This window comes from Castor canadensis, chromosome 17 (assembly GCF_047511655.1).
Source record: "Castor canadensis chromosome 17, mCasCan1.hap1v2, whole genome shotgun sequence".
Classification (NCBI taxonomy): Eukaryota; Metazoa; Chordata; class Mammalia; order Rodentia; family Castoridae; genus Castor; species Castor canadensis.
This window is the reverse complement of record NC_133402.1, coordinates 4,745,525-4,769,932: the sequence shown is the minus strand read 5'-3', so window position 1 is coordinate 4,769,932 and position 24,408 is coordinate 4,745,525. Positions and strand designations below refer to the sequence as shown.

Genomic DNA, 24,408 nt, shown 5'->3' with positions numbered 1-24,408 from the left:
TAACTTTATGAAAGTGAACACTACTGATGTGTGATTTGGCAAAATAACACAAGGTGAAGAAATTGCAAAGTCACACTAGCCTTCCGGCAGATGGTGTCCTTGGGTGGAGAGAAGAGGGTTGTGAACTCCGATATGAATTACGCAAAGTCTGGTCAGGTCAGGAGCAGACATGGTGCAAAGTCATCACATGTTTTCCAAGTCCTGAGTCCCAAAACAGTCCACAATTCAGTTATTTTTTTTGCTCTACTTTCAACAAAGTCTAAAAGGAAGGGGTTGTGTGTAGAAGTCAAAAAATAACTTTGGTCTTCTACTTAGTGTCAGCCTCTGTCTTAGGCATTGGATGTTGGTCACCTCATATGAAGTCACAGCAACATAGAGGGTATTTCACTGTCCCCACTTTACAAATAAAGGACTCACATCACAGTTAAGTGGCTTGCCTTATGTCACATAATTTGTCAGCTAAGGGACACATGACTCGTATCTGTTCTATGACACCAAAGCTCTTTTCAAGGTGACCTGTCCCTTGTTCGATGCACTAGCTTCTCAAATGACACAGGAGGCCCTGACTGGTCGTCTGCTCTCAGCAAAAGAACCTCAGCCACCTCTCAAACACTCTGAGATCTTTCCAAAGGGACAGAGCACTTCTCATGGGCTCCCAGCCCCTGGTTCACTTTCCTGAGAAATAAGCTTGAGACAGGGAAAAGAAATGATCCCCCGACCTGGGATAAACTTTTTTTCTGGAAGGAAAAAAGAAAGTCAAGATGGAGGGAAGTTCCACTCATGTGTCCCCAAGACATCTTTGCCACTGCAATTATTCGGATAACAAAAGTGTTAGAAGTGGAGCAATCTCCATTTGATTTGCCCTGCCACAATACAGAAGGAAGTCCAGTTTATCAAAATCCAGGCCCTCTACCGGGTTTGTATTGCCTTTAAACTATCAACAGGAAATCATTAAGGTGAGGCAAAAAATTCAACTGGTCAATGAAAAGAAATGATTTTTTTTTCAAATGTCCTGACCAGAAACTTCTTTTGTTTGGCTGTCAGCACAGCAGGACGTGTTGCTGGGTCTCAGATCTTTGTGTCAGTGGGCAGTTGGTGGCAGACAGAGCTCAGACGTAGGCATTTGCAACCTGGTGGCTGTGCTCAGGTAACTCGGTCTCTCCGGCAGGGCAAGCTGCGTGACGATAAACAGGGGGAAAGGCGTATGCATTTGTGCGATAAAACAGGCTTAATGATTCTGAAAGAGTGGGAATTCATGAGACTCACAACCGCAACTTAGGAACAAGATGAGTCATGCAGGAGCAATTAATGTGCAAATACGTGTGTGCCGAGCCCCCGTTCCATTCATCGTGTGCACACAGAAATTGGGCCGTTTATCTGTTATATTATGTATGTGACATCTTAGTTAGGTTCTCACAGGCTGCTTGGGGACAAAAGGCTGTGTGCTTTGTGGCTAGCAGAGGGAATTGAAGATAAATTCTTCAGCTGTCATAAACATTGCTGGGCAGAATTTGGTCGGGAGATAAAGCCCTTTCACTCTGCAGAGTTGCAGCGTTTGTCCGTGGCGAGCGGGCCATGGTATTCAAACTGTGTGTGGTGAGGGAGGGGTGGCACATGCCATGAAAAATTATTGGCACCCGTAGCTCGCTGTCGTGTTTTCGGAGTCCAGATTTAGCAAACGTTATTCACAGACTCGCTGTCAATCCAGACATGGATTGACATGTCTGGCAAGGCCATGCGTTCTCACTGATTTTGTGGGTTTGTCATTCTTTTTGTGTCCCTGTAACCAGGTCTCCTCCACAGGTGGGGTTTGTTCTGCTTAAATTACAACTGTTTGTCTGTATTTAGGGGGAAAAAAGGAGATTTGAGAAGAAAAAGGACCTCACAGAAAGTGCTTCCCCGAGCCTCTGTTATTTACCTAAAGGGACATGCCACGAATATGGATTGCGCAGTAAATAATGGCGTGCTTGCTTTGAGGAGTCGCCATTAAAAATTCAATCAATAAGGTTACCTCCCTGGTGCCGTGCAGAAAATATGATCTGGCTGCAACAATGACAACTTAGCCTTAGAAACAATGGTTAAGAGAGAGAAAAAGATTTATTTTAAAAGCCCTGTTCTATCTGGGAATGGGAAGGTAGAGAAGTGAGGAAATGAATGCATGAATGGATCTTTGGATTCTTGGATTTTTGATCTGCAGTTTTGTCTATGCCCTGTGTATTCCTACACCTCCTGCTTCCTCTGTTCCACTTACTCCACATGACCATCTGATCTTTTTTCTGTTTATATTATCCTGGTCTGTACTTTTTGTGTTTTCCCTTCTTCCTTCCTCCTTCCCTCCCTCCCTCCTTCCTTTGCTCCTTCCTCTTTTCCTCCCTTCCTTTGCTCCTTCCTTCCCCTCTCTTCTGCTCTCTCTTTCTTACTCATTATTCCTTTTTCTTTCTTGTCCAGCATATTTCACGTTTCCTATTTATACACATTGCATACTATAGCATACACACGTCTTCAATGTAGAGCTCCATACATTTCACATATGATAGTCATCTGTATATCCATGTCCATATGAAAGCATGCAGTGTTCCCATCAGCCAGCAGGGTCCCTTGTTCCATATCCCATCAACCCCTCACTCACCAGAGATGAGTGACACATCTGTTTGCACGTGTGTGCAAATGAGATTTCACACGTTGCATTGTTCCGTCCTGATGTTTTTCACTCATCCTTGTGTTCCCACAATCCATAAGGCTGCTGCACACACCTACAGGTCATTCTTTGGGACAGCTGTCTTGTATTTCATTGCACTGATATATAACTATTTATTTTTATCTGGTTAATGGTCATTTGTCTTGTTTCCAGTTTGGAGCTATGATCAAGAAAATCCCTATGAACAGTCACACATGGACATAAGCATTAGCTGTCTGGGTCACACAGGAGTGGAATTGTTGAGTCACTCAATATTATTTCCTTAGTGTCTGAAGTACTTCAATTTCCCAAACCTCCACCTTTGATTCTGTACAATGGCAATACAGAATATTCTCTTGCAAATGATCACTATGAAATGGAAATGTGTGCAAAGGGGCTTTACTGTTTGTTGTTTGCTTTAAATTTCCAAATATAGCACAAATGTGACAATGTGTGTGCCTTAGGGAAGGGACAGACAATGGAAAGTCCTAAGAAACAGGAGGCTGTCCATGGTGCTAGCCACAGGAAGACAAGATGTGTGACCTGGAATGCAGACTCACCCCTTAATGAGTAGCAAAGCCAATCTTTACTGAACACCCAGCATGCACCAGGCCACAGCCTGGGTGGTTCACATGGCACAGAAGTTAGTAGTCAGCACTCTGTGCCCTGCCAGACATGTTGTGCATTCCTGCTCCATCAGGAAAAGTTCATGAGCCTTTCTGAGCCTCAGCTTGTTCCTCTGCAAAATGGGCGTTCTGACACCCTACACATCACAAGACTTGTGAGGAATCTATAAGGTGACACACATGAAACATTTCCGTCACCATACCCGTGGTACCCGATGCTTAGGAAAGACATGGAAACAGGATCCTGCAGTCACTGCTTTGCCATGTTAACATTCTCAGCAACCTCGTATGATGCATATTGTCATTCTCATATAGAAAATGAGGAATAAGTTTGCACAGGCAAATCACTGACTGAAGTACTGGTCCCACGATGGCCAGGAAGCACTGAGACCAGTGGCTCCTACATCCACCCCATCTCTGCATCCTGACCCTTCCCTCCCACTCATCTGCTTCCCAAATACCCCCTCCCCAGGCATCAAAGTTGCAAGTTAGAGGGCTAGTGCACCACTCTTCCGGAAAACACTCACACACCAAGGTATTGCCTCTGGGGATGGAGACGTTCAGACCAGGTGCTGGCTCTTTGACAGTGATCTGTAGAACTTGCCAGAACCTGCCTCCCACACTAGCTTCCACTCCACCCTCCTACAGCCACCTGATGGAGCAAAGGGGGTAAATCATACCCCCAGCAGTTAGAATGACACTCCCTGGGCTCCCAAGATATGCGCCCCAATTTTTGCTCCGTCCACGCAGTGAGAACAGGAGAGGGAGTGGCTCTCTTTCACCAGATGTATTTTGGAGATGACCATTATGTCACATCATGGACATTTCTAGAAGGTGGGCCTTGCTGGTGACCTCCAACCAACTTGTTTTTATTCTGTCTTATGCAGTCAGCATCAGCAACAAATTCCTTCAAGCTTCAGAGGCTGAGCACGGAAGGGAAAAGAAAGCTTCAGATGCAAGCAGGAGCTCCAGCCCGACTTTGAAATCACCAACCATCTCTACCTGGCTTCACAAAGAACAGCTGGGCGACCTGGCCGGCCCCAAGCCAGAGACCACCCATCCGACAACCCCAGATCCCCCAGAAGGATCACAGCTTCCATACCCACTCACTCCAGCACACAAGAAAACTGCTTCAAAATGTCTCCCAAAGAGACAGCAAAACCTTGCTTCCTACCTCAGCTTGGTCTGTAGCCGGACTTGGCAAAACCTACAAGTTAAAGACAAAAAAGACATTAGTATTGATTCAACAGGAAGGTAATTGAATTAACTGTCTGTTTAAAGGAACAAACACCAATAATTTGTTACGACCCGAGGGGACAAGGAGATAAAGGAGATAACTCTCTTTCCTCTCTCTCTGTCTCTCTCTGTCTCTGTCTCTCTCTCTCTCTCCTCTCTCTCTCTCACACACACACACACACACTCTCTCTCTCTCTCTCTCTCTCTCTCTCTCTCTCTCTCTCTCTCTCAGGTACTTTTTCTTCCACCAAACACAGCGTCAAGATTTGTTTTTCGGTCCTGCTTATGAGGTGAAGAGGATAATTAATATTTCAACACATTTTACCAATCTTGCCATGAATAAGAAGAGGGAGGGCCATGTGCAAAGCCCGTGCAGTGATGACTAGATGAGAGGCAAAGGCATCGAAGGTATTGTTGAGTTTTTCAAAGTTTCAAGTCAGCGTGACAAGACGCAACAACTACAACTGCAGGCTTACGTTTGCAAAATGCCTCAAAATATTGTGAAAGAGAGAGCTGCACCAGGCTCTGTGCCAGCCCTTCACTGATTTTTTTGTTTTTCCATTTTTCATCAATTTTAATTCTGGGAGCTCTTTTCCTTATCCTCTCTTCATGGCTGAGACCATGAGTGCTTACAAAAGTTACGTAACTTTTCCAAACTCTGGAAGTTATTAAGTAGAAGCAATTAGATTTAGTCGCAAGGTAAAGGCAGAGGGATTTTAGGCTCCTGCCCTGGAGCCCATTGTCTAGCAGGGATTAACGTAGACACCACCTAGCGTTGTTCCTGGGAGGATCTGCTGGCGGGGGCACAGAAGACTCTTTTCTGATAACTGTTGGGGAGCTTTCTGTCCACACCTTCCCTGGACCCCAGAGGGTGAGTTGGCCAACCTCAGTCACATGTTCCCATCAGAAAATAGGATTGCTTGTCTACAGCCATACCACTCTGAACACACCCAATCTCGTCTGATCTCAGAAGCTAAGTGGGGTCGGGCTTGGTTAGTACTTGGTAGGAGAAAAGAGGATTGCACTGCACTGAATTGTACCCTCTCAGTTCACCCCGAGCCACAATGCCCACTGATGGAGTTTGGAGATGGGGCCTTTGAAAACTCATGACATTCAGATGTGGGGTTCTCGTGATGAGGTTGGTGCCATACAGTAAGAGGCACTTACAGGACTTGTGTCCTCTTCCCATGGTCACACTGACACCCCAAGGAAATGCCATGTGAGGGCACAAGGACAAGGCAGTCATATACAACCCAAGTGGAGAGGCCTCCACCCCTGCCAGCACCTTGATCTTGAATTTCCAGCCTCCAGAACTGTGAGCAACAACTTCCTGTCACTTGAGTCACCAGTCTATAGGATTTTGCTGTAGCAGTCAAGCTGTCTAAGACACAGACTCATAGAGGGCACAGCTGTGCCTCCAACAAAGGGCTTAGGAACACATGGCTCCATGAGTTAACTGACCAGCCACTGAGACTCAGGCTGGCTCCACACAGCACCATCACCCCAAGACAGCAGACCAGCACCCCTCTGAGACAGCAGCCCCAGATTGGGGGGAGGAGGGGCAGGCAGAGCTCACTGCCCACTGAGTGGCTTTCAGACATCATTAGCCTCCTAAACTGGAGGCAGAGGCCAGCCTTCACACTGATCTCAGCTGAGAGAGTCCATCCACTGTGGCCAAAGGCTGGACAGGCTGTGATCCGGGGGCCAGCCCTGCAGAAATGCTGCAAGGTGTGACAGCTGTCAGAGGCCAAAGCTGTCCCTCTCCTCCCTCTTCTGAATTCCTTTCAGAACTGGCCCTAGAATTGTAACCATCAGTCCCATGCTTAAAGTACAAGAAGATAACCTGGCAACATAACCTCACGTGTGTGTGTGTGTGTGTGTGTGTGTGTGTGTGTTCAGAGAGAGAGATCGAGCATTTCCCTGCTAAAACTTAGCAGAAGTGTGTGAGGATAAATACAACACTGAACAGCTGCAAGTTTTAGACAGAACAGTAATCTCTCTGCCTCCCATAGCACGTGGGAGCACAGTCCTCAGCTGACCTCTTTGCTTCCTCTACTTCCTGCTCTCCATTTGCCTCCTAACTTTCTGTATCTTGTGCAATAAAGTCCCTTTTATCCAGCCCCTTCAGGTAATCCCACTTCTTACCCCTGGCATAAATACAGCAGCAGAGAGACATATACATACACTACATATATGTATACGTCAGATAGATAGATGGTAGACAGACAGGTGATTGATAAACAGATGATAGATAGATAGAAGATAGATAGGTGATTGATAGAAAATAGATGATTGATAGATGATTTTAGATAGATGATCTTAGATAGATGATTTTAGATAGATGATCGATAGATCAAATAGAAAGATGATAAATCACCTATCATTGCAGCATTATTCATGATAGTAACACATTTTTTTACAAAACTAAAATACAGGGTTTGGAGACTCACCTACCTCTGGGGCGAAGACAAGGAGGAGGAGGCGCTGACAGGGGAACTGGAGATTACCTTCCGTACCTAGAAGCATTTGCATTCAACATTTAACAGACAAAACATGGGTCTAGCCAAACAAAACACGTAAGTAGTCCATGCGTGACTGCCCGAGTTCCAGTGCGGGGCTCTTCAAGCCCAGTGAATTACACTGCAGGCACACTATGAACTATCATGCAGCATGGGCAAATCCTAATCCTGACATTAGAGCTCTACAGCCCATGGTGTTAATGAACAGGAAAAGAGGCAGACTTACACAGAAGAAGGCACCAAAACTAGGCAAGCACCAGCGGCTCATGCCCAGAATCCTAGCTACTCAGGAGGCGGAGATCAGGAGGACCGTGGGTCGAAGCCAGCTCGGCAAACAGCTTGCAAGATCCTATCTCCAAAAAACTCTACACAAAACAGGGCTGGTGGAGTGGCTCAAGTTGCAGAGCACCTGCCTAGCAAGCATAAGGTCCTGAGTTCAAACCCCAGTACCACCACCACAAAAAAAAAGATGGTACCAACTGTCAAAAAAGTAACTAAAGTATGTATGCATATATATATATGAAATTAAGGGGAACTTTCTCTTTACCTGAACTGCTTGAAATTTTTACATAAAGGGTATACACTTTTATAAAATTAAGCAAATTTAAAAGGAAGTTTTATACTACCTAAATGTTAATAAGACACCACATAGGAATCTTGGCCATTTTTTAAAAACTTATTGCTGGGGGAACTAAAAAGAACTCTGTCACCTGTTCCTATAGAGTAGCACAGTACAGAAAGTAAGATGCACGGTAAGGCAACAGGGAGTAGGGGGACTTGTGGCCAAGTGGAGAGGAACCATATTTCATTTATGATTCATGATTCCACCTATTGGTTAACTATTTGAGAAGCGAATAGTCAAATGTACTGAGGACCTGCTGGGCAGCTGGAACCCTTGCTTTGCTCCATTCAGAATGGACCTTACAGTCATTCTTATGCTAGAGTCAGGTACTCACTTCTGACGCACTCAGGAGTGTGCACTTACAGACCCCCATAGACATGGGGCAAGCTAGAAAGGATGGCGCAGGCCAGCAGGACGAGTGAGGGCTCTTTTAGGGCTGGGACGCCAGGCTGCTGTGCTTGGCTTTGATCCTGTCCACGCAGCCACCATCAGAGTGGTGGCCGTGGGGGGCTGATATGATTAGAGCGCTGTTTGAGGTGGGCCATTCTGCAGACCAGCACAGGGCGCAGAACGGACGCAGGAAACTCTCAGCAGGACCCGCTTTAAAGCACCATCCTGGCATCCTGAGTCCTTTGATCATCTCCCTTCCTCTCCTTCAGTTTCTCTCTGCATGTTTGAAATCCCAACATGAAGGCTTTTCCTCCCCACTTGCGCGAGGAACTTGATGTTCCTTCTCCCGTTTCAACTCTGGCCTCCACCTCCGCAGCCAACTCTCACATCTCTTTTTCAGATGGGGAAACTGAGGCAGGGTGTGTAAAGCACCTTCCCTAAGGACACACCAGCAAGGGCACAACCTGGGTCAGATGCTAAAGTTGTCTTCAGGCATTTTGTCCACACAGTGGAGATGCCCACAGCTCCACAGCTGCAGGTCTGAGTTCATTGCTAAAGTCACAGCTTGGTCACTGCCACTTGGGTCTCCCTCTGAACCTGAGCCAGAGATGCCCAAATACCATCCTGGTGGTGCCCCACCCAGGCCTTCTGCACATGTGCACGTGTCCATGCATCTCTATGACTCGTGCAGAGCTATGTAGACTGGTGTCTTCTGATCACACGGGACAGAAACGAACAGGCTTCAGCACCCAGAGGAATTTATTAGCTCACTGGAGGGAGTTCACTGCAAATGGGTCCAGGTAAAGATCAAAGAGGTTTAATTACTTCTCTGGTAAGTGGTGGCACTTTGAGCTGATGCCACCTCTCTGTGACATGAAGTTCACTCTCTGTCTAGCTCTGCAATGTTCCCATCCAGAACTGCAGATGCACGGCAATGGTTTGCTGTTCCCCAGCCAGACATCATCCCCCAGTCTTGTTGGCTGATGTGGGTCCTCTGTCTTCCCTTCCCTTCCTCTGGGACTCACATCAGGGTCCCCAAGGCTCTGCAATGCTGTGCACATGGCTTGCCAGGCAGCCAGATGGAATGGTCACAGCCCTGCTCAAGCTGGGCCTTGCTGGGTCTTCAGGTCTCTCCCCCTACCAACAAATGCACCACTGTGCCGAACAGGAAATCCCTTACCTGTGGAGTCACTGTGTCACTCAAGCAGACATTCCAGGTGAGGGTCCATGGGAACATTGCTCATGTGATGACAGACAGGCCATCTTCTGTTGATAGTCATTCAAGTGAAAATGCTAATTCCCCCCACCCTGTGGTCTACCAGGTAATCTTTGCCAGGCTATCTGTGCCTTTGGCAGAACCAGCCTCTGCAATGATCTGACATCAGTGTTGGGCATGAACGGCACAGACATGGAGCTCTTCTCATCCACTGATGACCCCTGAACCATGCTTCCCTTTGCGATGCTGTGAGGACATCTCACAAGGACCCAGACAGCTGCCCAGCCACTCTCAGCCCACTGCCATCTGGCTCAGCTTAAGGCTCATCTCCTCCATCCTAGACCATGGGTGCCAGCCTTTCTCCTGCAGGATTAGCTAGAAAGAATTCATGGTCTTTTCTTCCACACTCCCCTCCTCCTTTGGTTTTCTGCCATTTAGCTAAGAAGATGGACTTGGGAGAAATCCATCTTGCTCCACTTGGGCATCCAACAAATGAATCATTGATGATCAATTCTGATTGCCAGGCTCATTCAAACACCATCAATGCCCTTGGCAAAAAAGGGGCCCAAATACTCCACATTCGTGGAGGGTATGGGGGAGCCAAGGAGGGGGCTCCTGTATTTGTCAGGGTAACAGACAGAGCCAATGGCTCTGGATAACGGACTTCATTTCTTACTCACATGACAGTCCCAGGTGAGAGAACACAAGCACCATGACTCTCCTCCACATGACAACACAGGAATCCAGGCTGGAAGGGACTGCCATCTTTGATATGCAGTTTACAAGGTCCCCACTGCCATCATCACCCTAATCTACCAAGCAGAGAGACCCCCAGTGGGTAGTTTTCATGGACCAGTCTAGGATGTGCCAGACACCATGCTTCCTCTCACATTCTGGCTTGGTCACATGGCTATCCCGATGGCCAGGGGACACGGAATCAAGCTGCATGTGTGTGGAAGAGAAGATGGTTTGGTGAGCACAGCAAGTGGTGCCAGCCACCCGTTGTCTTGTCCGAGATCCATCTGCATGATTTCCCATTGTAAATCTTGTTTCACTCGTCAAACTTCCTGGTGGCTGCTCTCAATGCTGAGGTCCCTCACTTTGCAGTCGACCCCCTTGGGTGCACCAGGTATATGGGTCAGAGTAACTTTCAGCCCTCGGGAAACTCCCATAAACTCACCTGCCTACGAGGAGCAAGAGCAAAGCAGAGGGTGCAACCGCCCCTTCTTCTCCTCGCTGCTGTTTATTCTCCTTCGTGTTCAAACAAGCTGGGGAGAACAATGGTCAAAGAAGCTGCAAGAGGAGACAACGCCTCTGCTTGGCTTCCCAGATCCACCTGAGGCTGATGCTGGCTCAGGACTCATCATTCTTTCTCTCCCAGAATCCTCTCTGCTCTTCCACATATCCTGATGGATCCCCTCTTAGGGAACCCCTTTCTAGGGACCCTCTTTCAAGAGTAAGAGGTACCTAGCACATCTTTGTCTTCAGGGTTGGGTCCGATTGATCCATTCTGAGATAATGGGAAATGCCCTTCTCCCCATCTTCTCAACACAGTCACGTGTGGCAAAGGGACCAAGTGCCAGCTCTTTGCTTGCACTGTCTGAATGTCTGGTGGCTGTCACTGGTGTAAACATGACCATTTGGAACACTACTACCAAAGAGTGGTGAAGCAGGAAAAGATTCGAGTTGGGGAGTAAGGTAAACAGTCCACCACTCAAAGCTGGCTTTGGGGAGGCACCGCCCTATGCAACAGTTTGCATCTCTGTGTACTCAGTGTCAGGAAGCCTTTCCCACAGGAGGACTGCAGGATCAGTGCTATCTCTTTTTAATAAGCATTTATTAATGGTATAAAGGGTTTTGTTGTGATATTTCCATGTATATGTATATATACTACTGTGCTCACATTCATCCTCTGTTATGCTCCTCCAACCTCCCTGCTGCAAATTTTATTTAAATTTTAATGGCTTCATTGTGACACTTTCTTCCTTCTTTCCTTCCTTCTTTTCCTTTCCTTTTTCCTTCCTCTCTCCCTCCCTCCCTCTCTTTCTACCTACCACCTTTCTGTGGTAGGTGAGAATAACACTTCTCTCCCCTCCCCTCCCCTCCCTTCTGCTCCCCTCCTCTTCTCTTCTCTTCTCTTCTCTTCTCTTCTCTTCTCTTCTCTTCTCTTCTCTTCTCTTCTCTTCTCTTCTCTTCTCTTCTTTCTCTCTCTCTCTCTCTCTCTCTCTCTCTCTCTCTCTCTCTCTCTCTCACTGGAGTTTGAATCCAGGGCCTCATGCCTGATAGGTACTTGAACCATACCCCAGCCCTTTTTGCTTTAGTCTGCTTTTCAGTTAGGATCTTTCATTTTTGCCTGGGGTTGAACCTTCATCCTATCCTTTCACTTCTTTCCAAGTGGCTGGGATTATGGATGTGTATGTATCTGACTTGGTTTTTTTAGATAGGGTCTTACTAAATTTTTGCCTTGGCTGGCCTCAAACCCTGATCCTCCTGCCTCTGCCTCCTGAGCGGCTGGGTTTACAGTTTGCTCTTTTCATGCACGCAGTTAATGAACCTCGATCATATTGACCTCAGTGTTGACTCGAACAGTGGACGGCAGCTTCTCCAGCATCCATCTGCAGCCCAGTTTCCACGTGCAGTGGCCTGATTACATGGACAAGGGACACTACATGTGGTCCTGGAGTCAGGTCCAGGTTCAGAACATGCTCCCTCACTTTCTAGGTATGTCACCTTGACCAAAAGCAGTGAACCAATAGTGACCACAAGTTCTTTGTTGCTTCTCCATTGAGCACTGTGACCCAGGTGCCCAGCTCTGGCCAGGCTCCGCAATGACCTCGAACAACAGATTATAGTTGTGCTACCTGAATGACTGACCATACCCATGACTGTCTCTTAGGACACACTCTTGCCACCCCCACCCTGAGCATGAATGTCACAAGTCTGAGTAGCCATCCAGAAAAAGCAATAATGCAAAGGCCACATCTGGGTGCTTCAGAACCAGTCCCAGCTGATGCCAAATTTACAGCCTTCCTCACCAATGTCCCAGCCATCTTGGACCCTCCAGGACCCACTTGCCAGCTGACTGCCACCAAGACACCTTCATCAATCTGCACCCAGCAAGCCCTACCTAGACTCCTGACCTACAAAATCCTGTGTGTGGTCCATGGTGACCAGGGTTAGGAGCATTTTGTTACACAACAATTGTTGACCACATGAAAGTTACTTCGCCTCACCAAGCCTATCATTTTAGACTTGGAAAATGGAGACTACAGTATTTTACAAGATTGTCATAAGAATGAAGGAAAATGATATGTTCAAAAGGGTTTGGTGCAGTTCCTGGTGTGTGGAAAGCAGCAAGTTTTGTCTTCCCTTTCAGTGGGCCAGGAGGGTCTCTTTTTTTCTTTGTGCCCTGCCACAGGCCATTCCCTTTATTTATTGTCATTGGTGGTTTGCAGAGCACTCAGCTCGATCTCCAGCCGCTGAAACATGCATGGGTTGTTGTCAAATTCAAAATTCCAGAGCTCTATAAAGCCTTACTCTGCGTACTGTGCAAGCCTTAGAGAAGATAACTCACCTCTCTGATCCTCAGTTTCCTCATTTGGAAATGGATGCAAACCCTATGTCCACAGTTTTTTGGAAGAGTCCATGTCTGGGCTAGAGTTGAAGATGAGAGTGGCTGGCTGTGGTTTTGATTAGGTTGGCGCCATGATAGCAACACTCACTAGTACCCAGATTATGAACCCTATTGCATTCAAAGGAGCACCCTATAAAGAGACCACCCTACAAAGAGACCACCCTAAAAGAGTTCTGAAAACAGGCAGCTTCCTCTCTCCCCTCACCCTTCTCCTCCATTTTTGCCTGAGACTTGGATTTGCTGCTGCACCACCAGAAGTTAGCCCAGATTTTATAAGTGTAAAAAAGGAAAGAGCCCATTCGTGGATGAAACTCATCTCCCATCCCTAGCCCCACCCCTACCAAATTCTATGGGCCCCAGACGTGCCCGATGAATGCATGCCTCTTCAAATTCTTCTCAATAACTCTCACATGTCAGAAATGAAATATTTTACTTGCACTTGCTTCAAAATTCTGGCAGTTTGCAACCTAAGAATAGTTTATTTCTGTGCTGAACAACTGCTTTGGGTCTATCCCAAAGAAGATTCTGGAAGAAGCAAGGGGCAAGGAGAGGAAAAACAAAATCACAGGGGAGGTGGGGACCGAGCAGGGAGAGTCTGATGAATCCTCGCCCTTGAAGGAAGGTGTTTAAGGAAGGGTAAAGGAGTTGCAGCCCTGGGTTGCTGTGACAAGCCCATCAGTCACAGTGACACACACTGCAAACACGGGGAGATTACAAACATTATCTGCACCTTAATTGTGAAGAAAGAAGTGATTGGATTGGCATGGGAGGCCATGTTAGGGCTTCCTTGAGCTTTCTCCTACAACCTTGGGGAAAGGTCACCACTGTCCTTCCTTCCAAGGACCTCTGGCTAATTTTTGAGGCTAAGACACAAGATTTAGAAAACTTCTTATGAAGGTTCTGTTTTCAGATTTAGCTCAGCAGCCTGGGAATAGGATAAAGGTCTTGAATTAAAAACACTCCTTCTCTTGGAGCCTGTACCTCTGATCCTAGGAGAGTCTCTCACAAGCTTCAAATACTGCAGCAGGCTTGTGGCACAAAATGATGTCTTATAACTTTCTCTTGCAATGGAAAAAAGTGAACAGGAAATAAGCTAGCTGTCCAACTGTGGGGGATTGGTTCAGTGTGTTGGTTCATCCCCAACACAGACTATTTATTATATAATAAAGTCAACAAAGTTTGCCGTAACACGCAGAAGCACTTCGCCTTGGAAAACAATAAAAATGACATATGTTACACAGTCTCAATTACGCCAAAACCCGAATCAAAGAAATGCGGGAAGGAGGTACAAAATAACAAACAGTTTCTTTGAAAGGAAGATGTATATTTATCTGCTTCTTTCTCTTTTCTGTGTTTTCCAAGTTTTCTTTGGTAGTAAACAAACAAGTAGCGTGCAATTATGTAGACAATTACCTAGAATGTCTTTTCAAACATTCTACTCCCTGTTCTCATGCTGTCCACACCCTGGGGACTGGTGACCCCCGAGCAAGGATCAACTGTGTGACTTCAAACAGCACAGAGACCTAGCGTGGGTTTTGTGCATTTCACATGTCAGGCTCTGTGCTGTGGGCTTTATTTAAGATCCTGGTTTTTAGAGCCTGCCACGGAGGTGTTTTTATCACCATTTTGTCAGTGCTATGGAAATTAAGAGCCCCCAAGCTGTTATGGCTTCAGAGCCCAGGTGGGGATGTGAGCTGGGGGCAGCTCTGAATTCTCCTCCCTTTCCTCCTCACCATCAGCCACAGGCGGAGGGAAGCAGGAGGTGGTGTCCTCGCTGTGACAGTCTTCCCTGTGCAAAGCCCTCGTGGTGGTGGTGAAATCTGAATTGCCACAGAAACACCCCCAGAGGTCCTCAGGATCGTCTTTCTCATGGCTCCAGCACCTGGAATCCTGCAAAGAGAGCCACTGTCCCCTAGGTTAAAAGCCTCGACTAACTGCTGCATTTCTTCTTGGGAATGCCTGTGCCCATGGAGAGTTACAGGACAGAACCCTGGACAGGGGGAAAGGTGCAGAGGCTGGAGAAAACACCTGGACCACAATGTTTGATGTTGGGGACACAGACACAGGGCACCATTATAAGGCACATGCTGAGTACAGGGACACTTGTCCTTCTTGACTGGCTAGCATGCAACCCTTTTCCCCAAGCATCTCAGCTGCCTTTCCAAAAAGCCCTTCCCCCGCCCCGCCCCCTGTTAAATAGTCCAGTGAGGAGGTGCACAGGAGTGCCCTTCTCCTCATTGAGACTTTGATGGGACACACCTACTGCTTTTTGTTTTTTGTTTGTTTGTTTGTTTTTTTTATGGTGGTATGGGGTTTGAACTCAGGGCCTCCTGCTTGCTGGGCAGGTGCTCTACCACTAGAGCCACTCCACCAGCCTTTTTTGCTTTATTTGGTTTTGATAGGGTCTCACGCTTTCCCCTGGGCTGGCCTCATGCCACAATTCTTCTGTCTGCCTTGCCAGTAAGGGATCAAGGTATGTACCACATGCTTTCAGATCCACTGATTCTTAATGCCAGCAGAACTACTCGGAGGTTTGTCACCTGCCAGGACCTATCGCAAGGGCTTTGCAAGTAGAAACTCAGTGGTTTTCAACCAGGGTAGCTCCTCCCCCATTCCTGGGGGCCTTTGGCAATGTCTGCAGACATTTTTGGTTATCACAGCAGGGTGTGGAGGCTTATTACAGCCAACTAATGAGTTGATATTAAGAAGGCTACCAAGCATCCAGCAGTGCACAGGAGAGATTCCCAGGAAAAAATATCTGGCCCCAAATGATGTAGAAGCTGTCAAATGCTGTGACCATGGCAAATGCCACACCATCCGTACCTCTATCTTAAGGACATAGAGATTAAGGGCAGAATTATCAGTGTGCTAGGTAACACAGCTAGTCTGCTCCAAAGCCAGATTTTGATATCAATTCTTTGAACATTTGATAAAATTCACTCACAAAGCCATCTGGTCCTGGGCTTTTCTTTGTGGGGAGGTTGTTGTTGGTCTGTTCCAGTTTCCTGATTCTTCAGTTATGGTAGACTGCATGTTTCTAGGAATTTATCCATTTTTTCCCATGTTACCCAAATTGCTGGCATAGTATTGCTGAGAATAGCCCTTCATGACTCTTATTTCTGAGGCATCTGTTGTAACGTCTCCTCCTCCATTTCAGATTTTCTTTGAATCTTCTCTTGGTTTTTCTTACTCTAGCTAAAATTTGTTTATTTTTTCCTCCAAATCAGCTTTTTGTTTTGTTGGGGTTTTTTCCTGCTGTTCTTCTACCTCTGTTTTACTTCTACTCCAGTCTTTCTGATTTCCCTCCTTCTGCTAACTTTGGATTAATTTCTTCCTTTCTAACTCCTTGAGATGTAAAGTTAGATGAGTCAAGATCTGTTTTCATTTTAAATATTGGTATTTGGTATTTCCTTCTTAGTACAGCATCTGCTGTAGCTTACTCCTTTTGGTGTGTTGTGTTTTCATTTTCATTTGTCTTACTTTTTAAATTTCCTTTTGATTTCCTGCTGTTAGATATGTCTAGTTTTATTCCACTCTGGTTAGATAGGACAGTGGAATGACTGTGATCTTGGTGAATGTGTTAGGACTTGTCTTGTGACCTGGCATGTGACGGATCCCACACGTCTGCGCATGCTTGAGAAGAGCGCGTGCAGTGCTGCTGTTGGGTGGAGAATGCTTTGTGTATCTACTCAGCTCCATTCCATGTACAGTGCTGACCACTGCTAGTGCTTCTTTCTTAAATTCTTCCAAAATGGAGAATGGGACACTTCTTCCAAACCTGCCTTATAAGGCTAGCATCACCAACCTGATACCAAAGCCATACAAAGATACCACAAGAAAACTGAAGGCCTGTATCCCTAATGAACATAAATACCAAAAGTCTTCTTCAAACTACTAAGAAACTGAATTCAACAGCACACCCAAAAGATCATACAACCTGGCAGAGTGGGATTTATCCCAGGGATACAAGGATGGTTCAACATATGCAAATCAATCTATGTGATATACCACGTGAACAAAATGAAAAAAAAAAAAAAACTCCACACAGGATCATCTTAATCATTGCAGAAAAAGAATTCAGCACAGTTCAACAACCATCCATGATGGAAACCCTTCACTCTGAGGCAGGTGCCAGTGGCTCACTCCTATAATCCTAACTACTTAGGAGGCTGAGATTGGGAGGATCGTGGTTTTAGGCCAGCCAGGGCAAATAGTTCCTGAGATCCTCATCTCTAAAATTACCAGAGCAAAATGGAATGGACATGTGGCTCAAGTGGTAGAGCACTTGCTTCGCAAGTGTGAAGCTTTGGGTTCAAACTCCAGTCCCACGAAAAAATAAACAGCAAGCAACAACCAAAAAAATCCACTTGCAACTCTCAAGGAATAGAAGGAACCTAATACAATAAAAGCCACACATTAAAAGCCCATAATTAACAGCATAACCAATGTGAGGAGGGGGATTGAAAGCATATATGGAAATCTTATCCAAAGCAATTAGACAAGAAAAAGAAACAATGAAAGGAAGGAAGGAGGGAGGAAAGAAGTAAGGGAGGAAAGAAGGAAGGAAGGAAGGGGAGGGAAGGAGGGAGGGAGGGAGGCAGGGAGGGAGCGAGGGAGAGAGAAAGGAAAGAAGGAAGGAAGGAAGGAAGGAAGGAAGGAAGGAAGGAATCTCTGCTTGCAGATGATAGGAACATATATATAAAGAGCCCCCAAACTGCATAAAAATTGTGAGAGCTAATAAATTCAGTGCAGTTGCAAGACACAGAATCAACACGAATAGTCAGTTGCATTTCTATACATAAACAATGAACTATGCACAAAGGAAATTAAGAAAGCAATTCCTTTTGCAATAACAACAGAAAGGATGAAATACTGAGAAACAAACTTCACCAAAGAAGTTAAAGACTTATACCCTGAAAATGATAAAACACTGATGAAGGAAATTTAAGAAGACATACATAAATGAAAAGACACTTGTGCTCATAGGCTGGGAAAATGAGTATTACTAAATGTCTATATTGCTCAAAGAGATTTTCAAATTCAATGTGATCACTATCAACATCTCAAGGATGTTCTTTACAGAGACAGAAAAAAAATCCAAACATTCAAATGGAAATACAAAATGTCCCAAGTAGCTAAAGCAATTGTTAGCAAGAACAAAGCTGGGGGTACCATACACTTCCTGACTTGAAAATATATTATGAAAGTAGAGTAACCAAACCAATGTGGTACTGCCATAGAAACAAATATTTAAACTAATGGAAGAGACCAGAATGTCTAAAATAATACACCTATCTTCAGTCCACTGATCTTTAACAAACATGCCCAGAATGCACAATGAGGAAAAGAAAAGTCTGCACTGGGAAAACTGGATACCCACATGCAAAAAAAAAAAAAAATTGTGAAGTGGGACCTTTATTTCACACCATATTTAAAAAATCAACTCAAAATGAATTTAAGATAAATTAAGACTTACTAAAACAGTGTTCTGTGTCTCTGCTCCCTGTCCCTGTGATCTGAACGCTGAACTCTGTTGAGCTAGACCAAACTCAGCTGCTTTTGGATGCCCTTTTCTGAGGGGCTCATTCACCCCAAGGAGGGGCCCTAGTTGCTCCAGCCCAGGAAAAGCCACATTCCCATCAGAGAAGTCACCAAGGTATGCTCTGTACCCTGAGACACAGCCAGGCAATGAATTGCCTAGATTAGGTGGTCCATCTGGGTTTGGATCAGGCTCTCATGAGATCCACTTCTCAAACTGAAGAATGAGAGGGGCAGGGCTGGCCATGTCCCAGGTCAGAGCCCTAGCATGTTCTGAGTTTTGCTCCTATTCTCTTTTAGAAATTTAACTGTGCAACTTCTTTTGGCTTTCTATAATCTCCCCAGCCACCCTCAAGAGGTGAGAGCCACCTGAGTGCAAGACCTGGACACTGGTCAACTCCAGGCCATCATCTACCTCCCAGTGTTGAAATGGAGAGACTGGAGCACACACCCCTCACTGCTGCCTTCTCTCTCTGCATATGGGATAACTGACACCCCCAGTCTCCATCCATTCCCAGGGGTAGTGTGATCTGTAAGCATAGACTTATATTACCACATTACCATGTCATAACCAGGGTTTCTGCAGTGAACAGTCTACTGGATCCAAAGGCAAGCAAGTGACTCACAGAGCATCAAGAAAAGACAGGAGGGCCCAAGAAGAGGCAGCAGTGGGACTGGATTTAGAAGGATGTGTAGAAGTATGCAGGAGGGGAAGTGTGGTACCCAGCCCACATCCTTGTCATCACCTGATGCACCAATCCCCTAGCTGCTCTGAGAGCTGGCTGCTAAGGGTTTCCATCAGCCACCTTCTCTGGAAGATGCCAGAGAGATCAGGTACTGACCAGAGGCAGCCTATAGCCAGCTGCTGGCAGAAACAGTGGTGGGAAAATTTACCCCCCTTGCTGCTGGGTGTGAAGGCGTCACAGTGCTTTTTGTGCCTCAGAGGATCCCGGGAGTGACTCAACTTTAGCTCAACCCCATTCTTGTTAAGTAGCCTAACCCTGCATCCCCTGCACCTGGACAACTTCCTGGTGAAAATCCTCCTTGTAGATACACTGTGCAAGAGTCACATCTCAGCTCTGCCTGTACAGGGCTGTACCTGACCCAGGAAGGAGGCGTTCCAGGCAGAAGGACAGACTGAGGCACAGGCTTGGGGCATGATCTGCCATGGCTGTGCACTGTGGGGGAACTTTCTATGCAACCTTATCAATGATGAGAAAGAGCTGGTGTTACAAGGATGATTCTGTTGATACATCATTGCCATCAGTCCTTGCCACAGCTCTTTCATACAGATTTATTAATTATCCCCAACTGTTTTGGAGGTACTGGAGTTTGAACTCAGGGCCTCACACTTGGTAAGCAGGTGCTCCACCAATTGAGCCACACACACTCCAGTCCTTTTTGCTTTGGTTTGTTTTTCAGATAGGATCTTGTACTTTTTCCCTGGGCTGGCCTTGGGCCTCCTGAGTCCCTGGTATTACAGGTGTGAGCCACCATACCCAGTCCTATCATCCTCAATTTTACAAACTCTAAATCTGATAGGTGACTTAACCCCAATGGGTGTGGCTAGTCATGGTGGCCTGGCAATTTGAATTCATATGCATCTGATCACAGCTGTGTGACCTGCTCTCCAACCAGGAATTCAGATCACTATACCTGGGCAAGGCATCTTTTCCCTCTGTTACTCACCAACTTACCCAGCCGAGGACAGTTCTTTTAACACATCTGCCAGCCCGCTAAACTTTCAACTTCTCTGTCACCTTGAATGGACATGAGCAATGACTCTTTTTAAAAGGACACAGTATTTACAGAGCAAAGATGAAAAAGACAGCAGAAAGGGATGCTCAGAGCCTCGGACAGCGCCAAGATGACATAATTTAGGTTCCTCTGTGGCTCTGCTCTTCCCTCTGCAGCCTCAAAACTGGGAAGAAACTTGGCAATTGCTTCAGCCAGGTTGGTCTGCTGTTGACTGTTTGCTTTTCTTATTATCTAGCCCTGCCCGGTGACCTCTAAGTATTTCATCTTCTTAGGCAGGGGTGGCAAATCATAGGACATTCCTGGCAGTGTGGGGAATGCCTCAGAAATCACAGAGGAAAATGGACAGGGACCTGGGAGGGACAGGATGGAAACAAACCACCCACTTTGCACTGCGGAGAGCAGCGTGTCATCCATTAGGACATGACACACACAGTCATGTGAATGGATACGCATACCCTCTTGTAAAGTGCAGACCACACTTTATAACAATACCGCCCATCAGAGAAGTTTGTCATCAGAGATTCTAGCACAACAGTCCAGCGTGGGTAGGCCAATTTCTGAGAGTAATCTGTCCCCAGGTAAAGTGTAGGACTAAGTACCATAAGGGGTATTGAGGCAGGCCAGGGAATGGGGGCAGTGCACAGGCAGGTGGACACGGGAAGCTTCCCAGGGGCTGGGACACAGTAGCCTTGGGCTACACGGCACCATCGCCAGTGTCTTCCCCAGCAGAGCTACACACCTGCCATCCCAGCTTTTGAAAAGTCATTCCTCATCACCTCCATGCATTAAGCGGGCTGTCTAAAGAGGACCTGGCCTGGCAGGTGACATGTGAGCATCTCCACCTGGCCTGAGGGCCCTTGTGAGATGGCAGATGAAGGAGATTGTAGATCCAAATGTGGCATTGTCCTCTCTGCTGCTACCTGTGCAACCCAAAGCAAGTCACTTAACTTCTCTGTGCTCCAGTCTTGTCATCTGTTAATGGGGACCATGTAGGGTTATTTGAGGAGTGACTGTACATAAGCATTCAGAAGAGTTCTTGGTAACGAATAGATGGAAAAAAATGTCTGCTATCCCTGCATCATTACTGTTTTTTTATTGTTACATTTCTTTTTGGTGGTACTGGAGTTTGATCTCAGGACCTGGCACTTTCTAGCAGGTGCTGCACCACTTGAGCTACACCCCCAGCCCTTTTACCATTTAGTTATTTTTCAGAGAGGGTCACATGTTTTTGCCCTGGCCAGTCTCAGACCTAAATCTTCCTTCCTGTGCCTCCCAGTAGCTAAGACAACAGACCTGTGTCACAATGCTCTGCTGATTTGTTGAGATGAGGTCTTGCTAACTTTTGGTCCAGGCTAGCCCAGAACTGCTTTCTCCTAATTCCACCTCCCTAGTAGCTGGAATTACAGGCAGGAGCCTATTGTTACTTCTATTACTGCTGCTGCTACTTTGTTAAATTGCCCAACACCACGCTTTGCACAGAAGGAACCAGCAATTGATACTTTGTTCATTTCTTCTTCCTCCTTTGTGTAAATAATTCCAAAGAATGGAGTTACTGGTTCAAAGGGCACGCATGTCTGCAAACTCACGTATGTGTTCTCAACAAGCACAATAATTGGCTCCATTTTCTCTAGTTGTGCAGTGGAGGAGATTTTACTGTGATCTTTCCATCCACGCATGTAATAGATCTTGGTCATATTTTGCCTCCTCTATTACTCTTTCTTATCTTCCAGGCCCAACTCCCTTTTTAATCTCTCTTGCAATTTTTTTCAATGGGTTTCATCGTGACCTTTTCACACACGCACACAATGCACTTTGATCGTGTTTCTGACAGGTGACTTCCCAGCCTCTGTCTTTAATTTGTCCTACACTCCACCTGCTACCTCCAAGTGATCTCTTGGATTTGGTCCTTTTCCTCCATTTCTCATACTTGTGAAAGTGTCACTCCCTGTTGTCCGACTGAGAGGGATAAGACCACTTAGCCAGTTAATTGAAGTCCCCGTCCCCTCTAAGCTACTTCCACTACAGAGCCATCAAGATCCCGGGCTCCCAGCCTGGGCTCGGAGTAAACAGGATTACCTGGGGTGACTGGAACCGGTGGAGACAGAAGGTGTTTCAAAACTTAATCAAAAATTAATTAGAAAAAGAAACAAGCCAAAGGACAAACATCTGTGAACAGCTGATCCGCAAAGGAAAACAAATCCAATATATAACATTCCGTTTGAGTTAGAGGCACAGCCTGCTGCGCGACACCCGGAGTAGCTGGAAACAGGCTTTGAGGGAACAAAAAGCCTCTGTGTTCACTTCTCGGGAACAAATGACAGCACAACTCAGAGTTCCAAAGACATAGGCGGAGAGGGTCTCCACACAGGATCACAGGCTTGCTGCAGGGAAGCAGTGCAACGGGAGGCTGTAATAATTAATTAGCAGAATCAATGTGACCAGGGCTTTACCGGGAAGGGGAGAGGCAGAACTTCCAGGCAGGGAAGATGGGACTAGCTGTCCTCACGGAGCTCAGACAACCAGGCTGTGACAACTGTACCAGATGGAAGCCAGAGGGGCCATGGCCTCTGAGATGGGGCCTAGAGGCTTTCCCGGTGGCTTTCTTTGACTGTAAGAAGCATGTGCACAGCAAACTAGAAGAGTATCTGCATAATGTCCCAAGAATGTCCCTCTTCTGAGCAAGGTAGCTTCTCCCCTTGGTGGAACAGCGCTGAGGTCCAACACAAAGAGATCCAGGGGACACCTGCTCTTTCAGGTGCCTTGGTTGGTCTCCTTGCCTCCTCTCCCACCACCTGTGCTTTCAGAGGCCACTTCTTATATAAACTCCATGCACTTGGGTACCTGCTTCTAAATTCAACCTAAGACAAGAATGTTGGTGGGGGACGGGCAGGGTTGAACGGGAATTGAGGTGGATGTCTTGGCTGTGCCAGGAATGCTGCAATGGACCTATCCCCAATTCAGGTTGGTTCTTCTGGTAACTCTGGAAGTCTCAAATCTCCCAATTGGCCCATCTACCTGGTGACTCTTGTCATCACTCCTCAAGTGACATAACCTCTAAAGTGAGGACACTCCATTGTCCCTAAAGTCAAGAGCCTCCATGCAAGAAGCTAGAAATATGAGTTAAAGGTGACCTTGTCTCTGGCCCAAGAAGACTCCAATGGGCCCTATCTTCCCCATCTTCACAGGAGACCAAGGACCCAAGTATCTCACCCTCCTAGTGCCATGGCTTGGAACAAGTTCTGAGTGTCCCCTGAGGTGCACGAGCTGAAATTTAATCCCCTCTGTGAGGTTCAAGAGGGCAGAAGCTTAATCTGACTATGATGTTTAGAGGTGGGGTTGTGGGTGGTGATTAGATATGGCGACCAGAAATGGTAAACAAGATCGAACTCCAGAATGAATCCTGGGGGGACTAAGAGAGGGAGAGAGACAAGAAGACACACAGCTGCTCCCTGTTTCATGACACATGGTGCCCAGTGTCATCTTGGGACTATGCCAGCAAGAAGGCCATCACTGGCTGTATCCCTCAACCTTGTACCTCCAGAACTATAAGCCAAAATCAACCTATCTTTACCACTCCCCTTCTCTATGGTATTGTGCTATTGCCACCAGCGAAGGAACAAATACACCCAGCCTCACATGTTCTGGTCTGTCTGTCTGTCTGGAACACCCAATCTGCCTCCACCCTGATTTGTTGTAGTGAGGTGCTTGTTCTTCCATTTTTAACTACATCATGAACTCTAGGAAACCAACCCTGCCCTCTTACCAATCCTGACAGCAACCGGTGCTTGCCTGCCCCCACAGGAATTACCACACAGAGGATGAGTTGGCATAGCTACAGTCCCAAACCAGACCAGTCTCTTCACCTGGAAGCCTGAAGGTTGTGGGGCTCTGGTGGTCCTGACCAGGATGCACATCTGGGTGTGTTTCTCAAAAGGTTTTCTGATCCCAGAAGATGTTGGCCCCACTGCCCTGGACTGTGAGCACCTCAAAGACCAGCCAATGACCCTTTCCTCTTGCATCTCCAGCCCAATGCACCAACCATCACAGGCAACCTGTTGGCAACAGTTATGGCTGAGGTACCATTTATTATGAACCAGGGGTTCCGTTGGAGCCAAGCTCCTTATAGACCTTTGTGACTGACCTCTGTGACAACCATAAGAGGTGACTATCATGTCTACTGAAAAGACCAGGA

The 24,408-nt window shown here is 46.5% G+C and overlaps 1 protein-coding gene across 14 annotated transcripts in view; it reads right to left on the bottom strand.

Moving 5' to 3' along the window:
• The window catches only part of Rbfox1 (RNA binding fox-1 homolog 1), a 1,956,039-nt gene that overhangs the window by 1,533,164 nt on the left and 398,467 nt on the right, over positions 1-24,408 (bottom strand). For all 14 annotated transcript variants that reach the window (XM_074060407.1, XM_074060396.1, XM_074060397.1 and 11 more), the window contains exon 3: positions 4,478-4,510. In XM_074060407.1, the coding sequence (XP_073916508.1) occupies positions 4,478-4,510 (33 nt within the window). The remainder of the gene's footprint in view (positions 1-4,477; positions 4,511-24,408) is intronic.